Source organism: Acinonyx jubatus, chromosome B2 (genome assembly GCF_027475565.1).
Source record: "Acinonyx jubatus isolate Ajub_Pintada_27869175 chromosome B2, VMU_Ajub_asm_v1.0, whole genome shotgun sequence".
NCBI classification, from domain to species: domain Eukaryota; kingdom Metazoa; phylum Chordata; class Mammalia; order Carnivora; family Felidae; genus Acinonyx; species Acinonyx jubatus.
This window is the reverse complement of record NC_069385.1, coordinates 70,586,730-70,605,038: the sequence shown is the minus strand read 5'-3', so window position 1 is coordinate 70,605,038 and position 18,309 is coordinate 70,586,730. Positions and strand designations below refer to the sequence as shown.

The 18,309-nt window shown below is 38.1% G+C and overlaps 1 protein-coding gene across 1 annotated transcript in view; it reads right to left on the bottom strand.

The window, feature by feature from the left end:
- Positions 1–18,309, bottom strand: part of MDN1 (midasin AAA ATPase 1) — a 171,794-nt gene that overhangs the window by 112,827 nt on the left and 40,658 nt on the right. The window contains exons 16-20 of the mRNA XM_027057252.2: positions 13,163–13,374; positions 5,358–5,461; positions 2,685–2,829; positions 2,114–2,210; positions 300–413 (exon numbers count right to left, since the gene is read on the bottom strand). Of these exons, the coding sequence (XP_026913053.2) occupies positions 300–413; positions 2,114–2,210; positions 2,685–2,829; positions 5,358–5,461; positions 13,163–13,374 (672 nt within the window). The remainder of the gene's footprint in view (positions 1–299; positions 414–2,113; positions 2,211–2,684; positions 2,830–5,357; positions 5,462–13,162; positions 13,375–18,309) is intronic.

The following is an 18,309-nucleotide window of genomic DNA, read 5'->3' as shown; positions in this document are numbered from 1 at the left end:
TCAAGACAGATCAAAAGAGAAGCCATTTACATCTTCCACGGATACAAACTCTTAGCTATGAATACAAAAGTAATTAGGAGAGCATTATCCAATTACTTAAATATTCTCATACGTGGTGATTCTTAAGCTTTCAATGTAGCTTCATTAGGAAAATCCAAAGGAGATCTTAAGGTCCCTGCTTTAAAACAGAAACCTTAATGATAATCCTTCTCTAGCAAAAAAGAAATAATAAATATAGATGCATGAGGCATACATTGTTCAGGGGAAAAGTTTATCAAGAGAAACCAAAGTGAACCTACTTGATAATTCCTTGCACTGTGATCTTATTCACACTCAGTCCTTTCAGATAATCCACAATAAGAATCTGTAAATCTTCTTTACTTTCCAATTCTTCTACATAAAGTTCTGTGAACCTGGAAGACAATTATTATTACAGAATTAAAATTTTGAGGACTACAACTATTTTGACAATAAAAAAATAGAAAACACAAGAAGTTATGTAAACTCATTTGAATTTTTTACAGTATAAACTATAAAAGCCTTTCATGCATGAGAAAGAACGAAATACGGCCCTTTGTAGCAATGTGGATGGAACTGGAGAGTGTGATGCTAAGTGAAATAAGCCATACAGAGAAAGATACCATATGTTTTCACTCTTATGTGGATCCTGAGAAACTTAACAGAAACCCATGGGGGAGGGGAAGGAAAAAAAAAAAAAGAGGTTAGAGTGGGAGAGAGCCAAAGCATAAGAGACTCTTAAAAACTGAGAACAGGGGCGCCTGGGTGGCTCAGTCGGTTAAGCGGCCGACTTCGGCTCAGGTCATGATCTCGCGGTCTGTGAGTTCGAGCCCCACGTCGGGCTCTGTGCTGACAGCTCAGATCCTGGAGCCTGTTTCAGATTCTGTGTCTCCCTCTCTCTGACCCTCCCCCATTCATGCTTTGTCTCTCTCTGTCTCAAAAATAAATAAATGTTAAAAAAAAAAATTTAAAAAAAACTGAGAACAAACTGAGGGTTGATGGGGGGTGGGAGGGAGAGGAGGGTGGGTGATGGGTATTGAGGAGGGCACCTTTTAGGATGAGCACTGGGTGTTGTATGGAAACCAATTTGACAATAAATTTCATATATTGAAAAAAAATTTTTTAATAAATAAATAAAAAGCCTTTCATGTAGATACATATGGACCATAATGAAATGAAAGAGAACTGTTGCCAAAAATTTATTTGCATGTAATGAAGTTTTTCATGTACAGTCCTTACAAGAAAGAGTTACAAAAGTAAGACATTTGTCCTCATTTTCAGAGGTGTTTTTGATTCTAACTACATGTAATAAAACATACACGCTGCAACAACAACAGAACAGTATCAACATCACCATCAAAAATAAAATCATGGGGAAAAAATGATAAAATTGTAGGAGCAAAGGAAAATACATAAGAAAGTTTATAACATTTTCCTAAGAAGGTTTTATTACTCATATAATGGAGGGAGGAATCTAATAAAATTTTAACACCATTTTAAAACTCGAAATTCAACAAAAGATCACCAACAAAATTAGATCATTCACCTTTTCCCAAATGCTACATATATAAGATACCAACAACTAAGTACCTTGTTGGTGTCAGTCAGTGCTTAATGATGAAAACTGAAACTTAAAAGGCTTTTTACAAATCACTGGTCTCGTCCAAAGGGATTCCATTCCTAAAATGCACTTAAACATTTCTCAGTATGTGAAATTTCTCTGGTAACTACAAAGATATTTGAAGGAGGACAAAATTTTGTTTTCAACAATATCCATGATCCATTAAGTGTCATACTAACAACCTAAAGGAAAAATTCTCCAGTGTTTTGGAGTCCTCTGTATTCCTACCATCTGGAGAAAGTAGAGGAATATAACACATAAGGAAGGATTCCGCTTATCAGAGATCAAGAAATCTCAAGCATTGTTATGAGGTTTGGTTGTGTTAGTATTACCAATCAATAAACAAAGAGAACTAAATAAATAAATAAATAAATAAATAAATAAATAAATAAATAAATAAACAAACAAACCCATCCATCCATCCATCCATCCATCCATCCATCCATCCCCAGGAACCAGTCCATGTCTCCTCACCTGTTTCTTATTCCTGGTGGAAGATTCCTTTTGCCCACATCTGTTGCTGGGTTCATACAGGCAAATAAACGGAAGTCGGGATGACGAACCAGTGGTTCTGTTAAGAGAAAATTATAAATTCTCTACTGGTAACATCAAGTCATCAGCCTTAGGTCCACAGAGGAAGACTATCTAACGCCCCAAAACTAAAGGCCAAGACACCCTGCCTCAGACTGTTACTGCTGGCTGCTTAAACCATCCTTGCTTTTTCTGAAACCCCACTGAACAGTTTCCAGGCCTATATACCCCTTAATCTTCTACTGCCATTCCACCATCTTTTAAGGTATCGTTGTTCATTATATTGAACAGCAGATATTTTGTCACTGAGTATGCACATCTATTACCCACTACCCAAGTAACTTGACAGATTATCTTGTTCTTTGCATTCCCCATGCTACCTAACTTGGCAGAAAATTAGTACTATGGAATGAACACTGGGAGACCTATGTAACACACCTAACCAAAAGAATCTTACTCTAAAGAGGCCACAAGGCCTGGTGCCAAGTCAAACCCCAAAGGGATCAAGTGCTACCTGTATCTCCTCGATCTAGCAACACCAGTGAGCCAGAGGAGCCTTCGAGTAAACCACTGAGGCATTCTAATGTTTCTGGAGCAGCCAGATTAATCTCATCCAATAAGATCCACTCTCCTTTCTTTACGGCTTGAGCTAGTGTACCCTAAAAAAAGATAAAGTAAAATGTTAAAAATCCATTTCAAATAAAGATACACTCACCAAGAGCAGTTATGCAAGCAGGGTTAGAAATAAGAGGCAAGGGCAAACCTCTTGTACTTGATGAGTTTTCACCCTAAAGGCTCAATGGCTGCCAGCTTGTTGTCAGAGCTAAGGCCAAAACAACCTTTTTTAAATGTCCAAAAGGGTCAAGGGAATATCTTTGAGCCTAACAGAGAGATGCAACAAAGTAAATCATCTCAGGAGATACACCATGGTGAGGTAACTGGTAACTTATAATGTATTCAGATGTTTATAGGTGCCCAAATGGTTATTAAAAGCACCCAAAATAAATACAGGGTCAGTATACTGACGAGTATGCAAAGATGAAATAAATGACTAAATCAAGAAGGTACAGTGGTTGTAATACATAGCCTTTCACATTTGTTGAAGAATATCAAAATAAATCTTTCTCGGGGCGCCTGGGTGGCGCAGTCGGTTAAGCGTACGACTTCAGCCAGGTCATGATCTCGTGGTCTGTGAGTTCGAGCTCCGCGTCAGGCTCTGGGCTGATGGCTGGGAGCTGGAGCCTGTTTCCGATTCTGTGTCTCCCTCTCTCTCTGCCCCTCCCCCGTTCATGTTCTGTCTCTCTCTGTCCCAAAAATAAATAAACGTTGAAAAAAAAATTTTTTTTAAATAAATCTTTCTCATCTTTACTGAGTTATCTCTTCAAGTTCTACTTCCAAGAACACTGAAAGATAAATATTAAAATCTACTCAGGTGACAGAACATCAAAAATTGGATTGTTTTATTATTAAATGGCTTTGTACTTTTGCTTTCATGATGATCCTAACAGAATCGTCAATAAATTTAATTGAAAACAATAAAACAGAACAAATGTATTGAACTCTACTGTAATGCCAAATCATAAAATAGGTATAAACCTTTTTTTTCCATTTATTTATTTTCTTTATCTTTTAAATTTTACATCCAAATTAGTTAGCATCTAGTGCAACAATGATTTCAGGAGTAGATTCCTTAGTACCCATTACCCATTTAGCCCATCTCGCCTCCCACAACCCCTCCAGTAACCCTCAGTTTGTTCTTCATATTTATGAGTCTCTTCTGTTTTGTCCCCCTCCCTGTTTTTATATTATTTTTGTTTCCCTTCCCTTATGTTCATCTGTTTTGTCTCTTAAAGTCTTCATGTGAGTGAAGTCATATGATTTTTGTCTTTCTCTGACTAATTTCACTTAGCATAATACCCTCCAGTTCTAGCCACATAGCTGCAAATGGCCAAGATTTCATTCTTTTTGATGGCCGAGTAATACTCCATTGTGTGTGTGTGTGTGTGTGTGTGTGTGTATACACACACATATATATGTGTATATATGTGTGTATATATGTATGTATATATATATGTATATATAAACACACACACACACATATATATGTATATAAATATATATACACACACACACACCACCTTCTTTATCCATTCATCCACCGATGGACATTTGGGCTCTTTCCATACTTTGGCTGTTGTTGATAGTGCTGCTATAAACACAGGGGTGCATGTGTCCCTTCGAAACAGCACACCTGTATCCCTTGGATAAATGCCTAGTAGTGCAATTGCTGGATCATAGGGTAGCTATATTTTTCATTTTTTGAGGAACCTCCATACTGTTTTCCAGAGTGGCTGTACCAGCTTGCATTCCCAGGTATAAACCCTATTTTGAAAGCACTTGACATCCTAATGGGTGATTTTAGAAATAAATCCTACGAAGATTAAGCAATGACGACCAAATTTCCCATACTGATGCACATATGACTGAATGATCTTGCTCTCTCACCAAAACACCATCTCAAATAAGATTCCTACCTTTCTCAGGGCATAGTCAATTATGCCACAAAAGAATTTAATAAGCTTCCATCATGAAAATTTAATTAAGATGATCTTTCCCACAGGTCACAGGACAGAAAACAATAGAACTATCCATTTACTAGAATAGAAAGTAAGGCCTAAAGAGAACACACTCAAATCTCCCGGCCACGGCCCCCGCCATGAAACAGACTTCACTAGTCATCCTCAACTGCAACTTTAAAAATAATGGTGCTGGGGCGCCTGGGTGGCTCAGTCGGTTGAGCGTCTGACTTCAGCTGAGATCATGATCTCGCAATTTGTGAGTTCGAGCCCTGCGTCAGGCTCTGTGCTGACAGCTCAGAGCCTGGAGACTAATTTGGATTCTGTGTCTCCTCTCTCTGCCCATCCCCCACTTGTGCTCTGTCTCTGTCTCTAAAAAATAAATAAATAAATGTAAAAATAAAAAAAATTAAAAAAAAATGGTGATTATCAAGACCTTACAATTTCCATAAAGGACATTTTTCAGAAATCCTCCCCACAAAATATTAGTATTTATTAAATTTTAAACAGCAAGCACTAAAAACATCAACAGTAATAGTAGCCTGCCTAAACTTGCATTTTGCATCAAATCAACATTCCCTTAACCTAGATAGCCAGCCAAAGCAAAATACCTCTACGAATGCAAACAAGAGGGCATTTTCAGTCATTTTCATCTGTTGCTGAGCATGGCTGAGTCTAAGACCAAATGCTTCCCATTTCTCTTTTAGGAGTAACCCTAGGAAAGAATAAAGACAAGAATGTAACACACATTTTGAGTTGTAATACATTTAACTTACACACACACAAAACTCATACAAATATCAAACATCTTAGACATACTAAAAAATAAGTCCTAACACTTATATAATGCTATGTACCAGCAACTATACTAATCAGGTCATTTATATATTCATGTGTATATTAGTTAATTTTTTTACCCTTCACAACAATCCTTTCAAGTAGGTACTCTTACTCCCATTTTAGGGATAAGAAAGCACATAGAAGACAACTAAGCTACCAAAACCCCTTTGGCTATATAACTTAGCTTTTTGAAGAACTTATTTTCTAAGGAAATAAGATTAAGTGACCAGTAAGTGGTACTGGTACATCAACATCACCAACCATGTTTTTATGGAAATCTTGCCTAGAATCACAGGAACAGCAATACTTCAGAATTAGTCATCTTTGCCCCTAAGTCCCAGAAAGCTCCAATTTGTATTGCTTCATTCTTCCCCAAACTCCTCTCCTAATTCTATAACTGAACCCAAGTTTGTCTGCCTGACATGCAGCAAAGCCAAACAGAGAGCAAGGATGCATTTAAGAGGCAGCCAAATGAGGAGACTCAGGAGAGCAAGCCTCAAATACGCAAGCCTGAAGAGTCAGGGATATTTAAAGGCAAACGAAAACAGATGTGGGTAAAAAGTTGCATCTGTGGTTATTAGTCTGCAGCTGCACTTATCATTAGTTCCATTAACCCTTTGGTTACCAGTTTCAATCCCCATTGTCTTTTGATCATGCTTTATTCCTGAAGGAACTGGGATGACAGCTCTTGCTACTTCCTGCTGAAACAGGGTGCAGTTTCACGGTTTGAGGAATCAAACAACTTCGTGCTTTCTTGGTAATATTCCCTGGTACTTAGCTTAACCTGTACATTCTGCTTGAACAAACTAGTAGTGTCTTCTTTGGTTGTTTTGAAGCAACATCGGAAAGCTGACATCTTGAGCAACCAGACAAACTACCAGGCACAGCTAAAGTCCTTATCTTCATCATGCAGCAAATAAACTTCATCAAGAATAAGGGGCTTTACAATTTGGGAAAGAACTGCATCTCCAATGTTCTTTCTTATCACTACATCCCATTTTTTTGCTGTGGCTGACAACTGCATTATCACCAACCAATTCTTTCATAGCGATGCTCTGAGGCTCTGATGTTAGGTGAATTTCTCACTGGTGTTGGAACCAGTCTCAAACACAATTGAATGAATTCTATTGAATCTCCTCATTCCTTTAAAAGCCAGCTGCCTGACTGAAGTCTTGGTGTTTCCTCAAAGTCAACTGGCATTACTTCATGGTAGGGGTTGGCCTGTGACACCAATGACACAGTAAGCAGGTGAATTCAGGAAATATTTAACTGTGGAGAAGAATATTCTTATAATGTAGCAGGTGGATCCTGGAGGGCTAACACAGCATCTCCCACTCTGACCAGGTGGGTTCAGTCAGCTCCAGGGGCCACCATGTGGGTACACCCATCTGGTCTATTTTTCTGCATGTCCATATTCAGATCCTTGTGCAGTAAAAAAGCAGGAAATCTGGCCACTATCTTTTCCTCTATTAGAGACACAGCTGTTCTTACAGTGGCATTCCAAGCATGTGCAAAAACCTTCACCTGGTGTCTAGCCTTTATTGCTTATGGATTCAAACTGCTATAAAGTATTCAACAAAATAGCAAAACCAGTAACCCGAAGTAATCACACTCATCTGTTAGTCCGTCTCCTAAAAAATACCTTAAGATCTGTTGGGGCTCACAAGAATAGTTAGCAAAATTTTGTTCCAAAGATGGTGGGTGAAATCTGTGCTCAAGGTGTGTCATCCAAGGTTTGGGTGATTCTGGCTCTTCTGTTTTTTGTCTTGTTTTCTCCAAGGTCAAAAGTCCCCTTCCCTTCCAACTAGCCCCATGGGCATGTACTAAGGAAAGGGCTTCAGCTTTGTTGATGGGTTACCACAGTATAGTCAAAGTCCTTGTATACCATTACAAATTAACATTCTTGGGGCACCTGGGTAGCTCAGTTGTTAAGTGTCCAACTTCGGCTCAGATAATAATCTCATGGTTCATGAGTTCGAGCCCTGTGTTAGGCTCTGCATTCTCTATACATTGCCCCCCCCCCCAATAAATAAACATTAAAAAAAAATTAACATTCTCCACTTTTGACAAGGTTTTGTTTTGTTAGAAAAACCTCACAATTCAATATTGTTTCTTCTTGGCCTGAGTTTAACTGTTCTGACCCTAGATATGAGGTTTACTCCAGGTGTTATAAACCAGTCTTAGTCTTAATAGGTTAGTTCTGTTCAACAGTTGTCTTAGCTCAGGAGGCAGTCCTGCAGGTGGGCTCTCAAAGCTAGGCCTGATAAGGCTGCTAGAAACACTATAAGCAAGGTATCAAGTTGGTATTCCTAAGGGGCTTTATGGGCTCCACAGAGTCAACCTAGATCCTTAAAGCTATGTGGTCACATTTGAGTCTATGCATTTTACACTCAAATAGGACATTCCAGTCAGAGCCTTGGTAATATAACCAATGTTTCCAGTGGTGTTCTGTTACAAATAGAACAGATTCTTAGAGAACTTATGGTAATAATAATAACTGCCATGAAAATATAAGAATATTCACTGAGAATTTTTGAATTCTGGAGGAATCAGGTAGGGGAAAAAAATGAATGTTTCGTGTTTGTTTACAAAGGAATACTGTATTAAATTTCTGCAAGTCACAGCTTAAGAGAAAAACTTTCCTTAAATCTGGAAGGGCAAACATTAAAGAGTCAGCAATGTTTCAAACAAAAGTCATAAAAAATGAAACCATTTTTCTTAATTCTTTCAGTCCCATGTTACTCCGCTTGAATCCAGTTTTTTCATTAGTTCCAGAAATTTACACCTAGTTCAGTTCTATGATCTTAAAGATATGAGAAAACTGTGTTTGTCAAAAGTTCTTTCCTTGCATTGCATTAAAGGTGAAAGGTATTTGCAAGGTCATCAGAGTAAAATAGTAACTATAAATGACAAAAGATTACAAAATGGCCACAGTTAAAGATATGATGGGACTTCATTATAATGCAGTTGACAAGGAAATTTGTCAGCATTTCAATAATTAGAATTACAAGTGATGATATAATAAAATCTTATAACCTCAGAAGGTTTATCATCACTTATGTGACCATGCTTCCCATGTGATTTGATATACCAAATAAGCCTAGTTGGTAAAAAAAAAAAGACTTCATTTAGAAGCTGAATTTTGGGAAGTCTGTCAGAAATATGAGAAATTTTTAAAGCATATGCCAAAACAGGATTACAAATCATTACAAAATTTAGTACTTAATTATCTATTTAGCCAAGGCAGCAATAAGAGATTCTAAAGGCAAATACAGGTTACAGATTTGTTAGCAACACTGAAGTCTTTTCTTAAATAATCAAGGATCTAACAGAGACAAAACATAGAAACTTTGTTTTTCTAAGTAGGTTACATTAATGATAAAGAAAAACCTTTGTTTACAATTTCTTATTAGGCCAATAACCGAAGGAAACTGTCATTTTAACAGAAAAACCTAATTCCAGTTTTATACCAGTATACTTCCTGTATTAAAACGTACTCTTCCAACAAGATGAATTCTTTAAAAATGTATGCAGTCCCTCCTTTTTTCCTCCCTGTCATCTCCAATGTTGATATATAGTTATTGGGACAAGGACATCTAGGGCACTGCACAGATCTGATCTCTTGTGGCACGTGCGGTGACGTGCTAACCAGAATCTCCATCAGAAATGAAGGGCTTTTGGGGCGCCTGGGGGGGCTCAGTTGGCTGACCATCCAGCTCAGGTCATGATCTTGAGATTGAGCCCCTTGATGGATTCTGTGCTGGGTATGGAGCCTGCTTAAGATTCATATTCTCTTTCTTTCTCTCTCTCTCTCTCTCCCCCCCTCCCCCTCCCCCTACTTGTGCTCATGCTCTTGCTCTGGCTCTCTCTCAAAAAAAAAAAAAAAAAAAAAAAAAAAAAAAAAAGAAATGAAAGGCTCTCAGTCCTCAACTCTCAGATGCCATCAGGGACTGCCTTGACTGAAGACAATTGCTTTGCCAAGGGCATGCCCTCTTCCCAGGTGGTCACATCCAATGACTATTATAGAAGTCCAGCCCCAATTTAGGATGGTTCTCAAGAAAATCCAACTTTTGGAACTCCTCAGAGAATCAGCTATGGCTTCTGTTGATAGTGTGTCACTGCTCAATTTCTGCTTAATCTTGCTCTCTTACCCCTTTCTGTTACCCAGGTACAGACCACTCCCTAATAAACTTTATATACTAATATCCATAATCTTGGGGCCCCTGGGTGGCTCAGTAGGTTGAGCATCCAACTCTTGATTTTTTTCTTGGTTCAGTTCATGATCCCAGGGACATGGGACCAAGCCCTGTGTCGGGCTCCATGCTAAGGGAGGAGCCTGCTTGGGATTTTCTCTCTCTCCCTCTGCCCCTCTCCCCTTCTCCCCTGTGTGCACGCTCTCTCTCTTTAAAAAAACAAAAACATGGGAATGCAAGCTGGTGCAGCTACTCTGGAAAACAGTATGGAGGTTCCTCAAAAAACTAAAAATAGAACTACCCTACGACCCAGCAATTGCACTGCTAGGCATTTATCCACGGGATACAGGTGTGCTGTTTCAATGGGACACATGCACCCCCGTGTTTATAGCAGCACTATCAACAATAGCCAAAGTATGGAAAGAGCCCAAATGTCCATCAGTGGATGAATGGATAAAGAAGATGTGGTATACATATACAATGGAGTATTACTCAGCAATCAAAAAGAATGAAATCTTGCCATTTGCAACTATGTGGATGGAACTGGAGGGTATTATGCTAAGTGAAATTAGTCCAAGAAAGACAAAAATCATATGACTTCAACTCATATGAAGACTCTAAGAGACAAAACAGATGAACATAAGGGAAGGGAAACAAAAGTGGTATAAAAACAGAGAGGGGGACAAAACAGAAGAGACTCATAAACATGGAAAACAAACTGAGGGTTACTGGAGGGGTTGTGGGAGGCAGGATAGGCTAAATGGGTAAGGGGCACTAAGGAATCTACTCCTGAAATCATTGTTGCACTAGATGCTAACTAATTTGGATGTAAATTTTAAAATATAAAAAATAAAATTAAAAAATAAAAAAACAAAAACAAAAAAACAACTAATATCATTAATCTTAGTGACTACCATGCACAAAAATTCCTTTCCAAAGATTCCCTTCTCACAAACCTTCTACAACTTTCCTTTTTACATTCATATTTTGACCTACATTTTTCCTCTTTACATACCCAGTCTCACTTTCCTTGCATATATGAATTGTTTCCCTTATCATTTCCAGTAATTCTAATTATATGTATTAGAATTCTTAACTCTTAAAAATCTTAAGTTTCTAGTAAAAACTAAGTAGTAACTAATTGTAAACTGTTTGTTGTGTTGGCATTTTTTATATTGGTAAACTTATGACTACACTGAAGAATTTTTAGAAATGTATGCCTTATTTCAGTGTACCATAAAACATGTTTACTAATAAACCCAAATATCTTTAGTTTCTCTGTAACAGGAAGCCAAAAGCAGATAAAACTATGTTTAGTAATTAATGTTTTCTTACCTGGAAATTATATAGATACTTAATTTATTTAACCCATCATTTAACTTTGTAAAACTTTATAGGTGACCAAAGATTTTGAAAGCTACTTAAAAGTTTACCTATAAACTTTTTTTTTAATGTTTATTCATTTTTGAGAGAGAGACAGAGGCAGACAGAGAGGGAGACACAGAATCTCTGGTAGGCTCCAGGCTCTGAGCTGTCAGCACAGAGCCCAACGGCGGGCTTGAACTCATAAACCGAGAGATCATGACTGGAGCTGAAGTCAGGTGCTTAACCAATTGAACCACCCAGGCTCCCCAACCTATAAACTTTTTTATCTTATTTATTCATATCCGTTTCTTTCTTCTTAATAGTTACGTTTAGATTGCCAATCTAAACTTTAGAAGAAAGTCATTCTCCCAAAAAACATATATTTAAAAAATTTTTTTTTGTATCAACTTATTTGACTTAAGTAAATCGAAGCAGAATAAAAGTAATGCTGTTAATTCTAAAGACACGTCTATTAAACAAACAACCTTAAACCAACAACCTTAAATTAGCTTTAATACCAAATATTTTTTCAGATCACATAAATGTGAAAAACTTACATTAGTTTCTGAGCTTTAGAATGTCTAAAGCTTACAAGCACTTGCCTTTTTTTTTTTAATTTTTTTTTTTTAATGTTTATTTATTTTTGAGAGAATGCAAGCAGGGGAGGGGCAGAGAGAGAGGAAGACAGAGAATCCGAAGCAGGCTCCAGGCTGTCAGCACAGAGCCCGACATGGGGCTCAAACTCACAAACTGTGAGATCATGACCTGACCCGAAGTCAGAGGTTCAACCGACTGAGCCACCCAGGTGCCCCACAAGCACTTGCCTTTAAACCAACTTATATATAACTCCTTTACAAACTAATTTTAGCAATACTATCCAAAGGTGGAGAAAATTTCTCATATTTACAACATACATGAACACATGAATATACAAAAAAGATGCAAACAAAATCTTACAGAACAAATCCAACTGCAAATGGTATTATAACGCATGGATTCATTAATTGGTCATCATTACCTGGAGTCTAATGAATATTATGACCAAGCAGTGTCGCAAAAAAGATCATCTTTTTTCTTTCATGGGTTCATAACTAAGCACTGCTCAGTTTTAAAGAATATAACCCAAAAGGCTGCATTCAGGAATCAAACTGTCATTTCCCATTTTCCAATTACAATGCAGCTGATTTTACCCAAAGATCCCCAAAGAAGCAACAACAAACCAAATGAATGAAACCCAGAGTACCTCTGTGAGCACTGGTTCCTCCCCTAAAAGTCAGGGCTTCACCAACTGAACCAAATGGCTTCCTAGTCAACCTTTTCTAATTAAGCAAGAGAAGGATGCTAAGAGAGCCAAACCAAATGGAAGGAAGAAATGACCTCACCAAGACACATCTGCCCAAACCAAAAACCATTCCCTGCCCACGAGAGCTAAATTAAACACTGAGGGATGGCAGCACCCAGTCAGGGCAGGGAGTGTCATCCTTAGGAAAAAGAGCCTAGGCAGCTGCTTAGACTTTCCCCCAGATTGTTGTTGTCGGCTGGGGGCTCATGAACCACTGGCAAAAAGCTCCTGCTGGCTCACCAAATTTGTAACTAAACTCCAGTTCATGTGCCCAACACACAGCAAAGCCATTTAAGATGTCGATTATGTAGCAAGGAAAGGGTTTACTTGAGAGGCAGCCAAGGGGTGCCTGGCTGGCAGTCATACAGCACAAAACTCTTGATCTCAGGGTTGTAGGTTTGAGCCCCACTTTGGGTGTAGAGATTACTTAAAAATAAAATCTTAAAAACCAAACAAAAAAAAGAGGCAGTGAGACAAGGAGACGGGAGAGCAAGCCTCAAATCTGTCTCCCGGAAGGAGAAGAGGCACGGATATTTAAAGGAAAACACTGCAGCCTGGTTTATTAGTCTGTAGCTGTGCTTATTAGTTCCACTAACCCTTTGGTCACCGGTTTCAATTCTATTAATTAAGCCAAAGCCTCATGGCCTCCCACTAGCAGTATGGGTCCTGTTCTTACCAGTTTCACTTTCTTTTCCATCCTTGTTGACGGCCGACTTGTGTACATGCTGCATTAGTCTGAGGAGATCATGCCACCGTTTCTGCCTGTAACAGGTCTGAATGTGTCCTAAGAATGTAAAGTTTTGCTTCTTGGAAAACGTCTGGGTAAAGAGTTCTTCAAATGCCTCCCGTAAGGGCAGCCAAATAAGTTTATGGTCCACCGGTTTGTAACTGAAACAAAAGGTAAATATAATTCCCAAACTTCTGAAGCTACTAGAGATTAGAAATCATGTGTTAGAAAATAGGAATAGGTCTAAGATTTCATTTACTCAAAATCAGAAATAATATCAAAATACTTTAAAGATCTATGTTAAAGCTTTAGGGGTGCCTGGGTGGCTCAGTTAGTTGAGCATCCAAGTCTTGATTTTGGCTCAGGTCCTAATCCCAGGGTCATGGGACTGAGCCCCACATGGGACTCTGCACCAAGCGTAGAGACTACTTGGGATTCTCTCTCCCTCTCCCTCTGCTCAGACTCACTCTCTCTATATTAACAATCTATGTTAAAGTTTTAAATTATAATCGATTTTCTTCATTCTAAATGTTTGAAGAGTCTACACTGAAGGTAAAAACAGTATTATGAAAAGAATTCGAAATTCCTAGTTGGGGAGTGAAAGGCATGTCACTTATTTTACTAACATGTTTAAATAAACATCACGTAGAAGACTCAATGATAAACCATATTTTATCAAGATTGACCAAAAGTTTTCAGAATATCTTAGAAGAAAATACAACATCTGAAACTGGTTAGCTTAAGAAAAGTGAACACAGCTCATGCCTTCTCAATTGATGGGGGAGAGAATTGCTCTCAAAGAGAAAAACTAGGGGAGAGAGGACAGCAACAAAACCTTAGATGTTGCAATGGTCTGTGGCCCTCCAAAGCTCAACATTTTATTTCTTAGTATTTAGATTCTCTCTTATTCTTTAGCACTTCTCTGTTGGGGAGCTAGGAAATTAGTTCATATTAATTGTAATATCTGGAGGTGACAGGTGATAATAAACAGTCAAGAACCACTGCTGTAGCTAGAAGTTGCTCAAGCAGCAACTAATTGTTCCTGGAAAACCTCAGGTATACAATTTTCTATACCCTAAGATACTAAATACTATAATTCAAATACAATGACATAACTTTTATTTCCACAAAAAATAATTTGAGAACTAAAACAAAAACAAGTATGTTTCGCAACAATTAAGCACAATTAGAAAACTCATGGACACTATTTACTCATTGGACTGTGAGAGAGAAACCATGAGATAAGCAAAACCAATGCCCAGATACTGAGCATCCATCAAAGAGTCTGATTCCAGAGAGAAAAAGTATGAGAACTTCAAACTCATGTACACTTACCAGTAAGCACTAACACATTAGTAAAGACATTTATTCAATTTATTCAACAAAAATTTACTGAGTACCTGTTAGGTGTTAGGCACTGAGTAAACAAGACCCACAAGGTCCTCCCCCACCTACAATCTAACAAAAGAATAGAAAAAGACATCTACTATAAAATATTAAATAGTAGTTAAGTGCTATGATTATAGATAAATGAGACTGGGTGGAGAAGGCACTGGTAATTTAAATATGATAGAAAGGCTTTGTTAAAGATGAGCGTTTCAAGGCAACCCAAATCAAGCAAGGAAAGGAGTTAAGCCAAACATCTGTGGACCACAAGGGATGCCACACAGAGAACAGCAAGCAACCAGGTGCAACACAGAAAGTGTGTGGCTGGAGCTCAACAGCAGAGCCGAAGGGAGAAAATTATGTCAGAGAAGTACCAGTGCTAGATTATGAAGGGTCTTATAGGCCCAAAAAAGCCTTTGGAGTATACTCTAAATGGCCTGAGAAGTCAGTGTAAGGATTTGAGACAGAGAGTAATGCAATCTGATTATACCTTAAAAGGACTGTTAACTACTAAATGGAAGAGACTGTAGGGAAGTTAAGAGTAGAAGCAAACATGAGAGACCTATACAATGGACTAAAGCAAAAGATGATGAACACTAGGAATAGTGAGAAATTAAACAAAACACACATGTTATTTAAATATAAAGTTGCTAGTCTTAAAGATGATAGTACAAATGGAATCCAAAGCTAACTGAGGCAGCTGCCTGGGTTCAGTACAGACTGCCTGGGTTCAAACATGAACCAGCCACTACCTTGTACTAGGTACTTAATCCCTATGTGTCTCAGTTCTCTGTTGTGTAAAATGGGGTAAGAGTCTGTGCCTCATGGTTGTTAAAAAGGCCACGTGAGTTAACACAGATAAAAGACTCCAAACAGAGCCTGGAACATGAGTGCATATAAGAATTAACTTAAAGTGGAGCACAGTGGCTGAAACAGTTAAGTCAATATATTTCAAGTGATGAAAAAAATGAGTCAACATATATACACTTCAGAAAAGAAAAAAATGAATTGTAACACAAATACTCAATGGGAACCAGCCTGACACCTGGGAGAACATACACTGAGACTACATGTAAGAATTCATTTGAAAATGGGCAAACCATGGGCTTTGAGCTATATTACAAAGCTGTAATCATCAAGACAGTATGGTACTGGCACAAAAACAGACGCTCAGATCAATGGAAAAGAATAGAGAACCCAGAAATGGACCCACAAATGTATGGCCAACTAATCTTTGACAAAGCAGGAAAGAATATCCGATGAAATAAAGACAGTCTCTTCAGCAAGTTGTGCTGGGAAAACTGGACAGTGACATGCAGAAGAATCAACCCGGACCACTTTCTTACACCATATACAAAAATAAACTCAAAATGGATGAAAGACCTCAATGTAAGACAGGAAACCATCAAAATCCTCCAGGAGAAAGCAGACAAAAACCTCTTTGACCTTGGCTGCAGCAACTTCTTACTCAACATGTCTCCAGAGGCAAGGGAAACAAAAGCAAAAATGAACTATTGGGACCTTATCAAAATAAAAAGCTTCTGCACAGAGGAGGAAACAATCAGCAAAACTAAAAGGCAACTGATGGGGGTGCCTGGATGGCTGAGTCGGTTGAACATGTGACTTCAGCTCAGGTCATGATCTCGCGGTTCTTGAGTTCGAGCCTCGCGTTGGGCTCTGTGCTGACAGCTCAGAGCCTGGAGCTTGCTTCTGAATCCATGACTCCCTCTCTCTCTGCCCCTCTCTACTGCTCATACTCTGTCTCTCAAAAAATAAATACATGTTTAAAAAAATAAAAAAAAAAAAAAGGCATGGGGTGCCTGGGTGGCTCAGTCGGTTGAGTGGCTGACTTTGGCTCAGGTCATGATCTCACAGTCCGTGAGTTCGAGCCCCGCGTCGGGCTCTGTGCTGACAGCTCAGAGCCTGGAGCCTGCTTCAGATTCTGTGTCTCCCTCTCTCTCTGACCCTCCCCCATTCATGCTCTGTCTCTGTCTCAAAAATAAATAAACGTTAAAAAAAAAATTTTTTAAAAAAAAGGTAACTGATGGAATGGGAGAAGATATTTACAAATGACATTATCAGATAAAGGGTTAGTATCCAAAATCTATAAAGAACTTAATCAAACTCAACACCCAAAAAACAAATAATCCAGTGAAAAAATGGGCAAAAGACATGAATAGACACTTCTCCAAAGAAGACTTCCAGATGGCCAACTGACACATGAAAAAATGCTCAACATCACTCATCATCAGGGAAATACAAATCAAAACCACAACGAGATACCACCTTACACCTGTAAGAATGGCTAACATTTAACAACTCAGGCAACAACAGATGTTGGCGGGGATGCCGAGAAAGGATCTCTTTTGCACTGTTGGTGGGAATGCAAACTGGTACAGCCACTCTGGAAAAGTGTAGAGGTTCCTCAAAAAATTAGAAATAGAACTACCCTACGACCCAACAATTGCACTACTAGGTATTTGTCTAAGGGATACAAGTGTGCTCTTTCGAAGGGGCCCATGCACCCCAATGTTTATAGCAGCACCATCAACAATAGCCAAGTATGGAAAGAACCCAAATGTTCATCGATGGATGAATAAATAAAGAAGATGTGGTGTGTGTGCGCGCGCGCACACACACACACAATGGAGTATTACTCGGCAGTCAAAAAGAATGAAATCTTGCCATTTGCAACTACGTAGATGGAACTAGAGGTATTATGCTAAGGAAATTTGTCAGAGAAAGAGAAATATCATATGAGGACTTTAAAATACAAAACAGATGAACATAAGGAAAGGGAAGCAAAAATAATATAAAAATGGAGGGGGACAAAACATAAAAGACTCTTAAATATGGAGAACAGAGGGTTACTGGAGGGGTTGTGGGAGGGGGGGATGGGCTAATTGGGTAAGGGGCATTAAGGAATCTACTCCTGAAATCATTGTTGCACTATATGCTAACTAATTTGGATGTAAATTAAAAAAAATAATAATAAAATAAAATAATTTTTTTAAAAAAATTAAAAAAAAAAAAACTACTTATAATGGGTGACGTGACATAACACTATAAATTCTTAGAAGAAATAGACCTAGTCCATGTTCAGTTATTGTAAGACTAGCCTTTTGTGTTAGGAGTATGTAATAGCAGAACATTCCTGAAGACATATATAGATACAAAATAGAAAGAAACACACGGTAGTATAGATATACCGAGTTAAGAAACAAATTATATCACTAAAAAAACATTGCCAAGTACCTCAATGAAGGAAAGAGGAGATTAAGTGTCAATGAGCTAACAGAAGTAAACTAAAAACAAGGTAGAAAGATCACTGGGGAAAAAATAAAAAAATGAAAGTAGAATTAAAGAAAGATAAATCTCAGCTAATGGATCTTAAGACAGAATATATATTTAAAAGTGTTAATTAAGTACATAACTAGTGATATGTATGGAAGAGAATATAAGTAGAAGGAGGAAGCAGGAATCCAAAGTAGCACTCCCGCCACAGCAGGGAGGGCTATAAGACAAAGAAAGAGTAAAAATAAAAACTGCTGTAATGTGACCCTCAAAAAAAGAGATAAATGAAAAGCTTTCTGGCAGATGCCATAAAGAGCAAAAAGGGTAATAAATTCTACTTTATGCCTTTAAGGTTTTTTTTTAGGCAATTGTTTAGAGTTAATGGGACAGATCCCAATATCACTCAACTTAAGGTA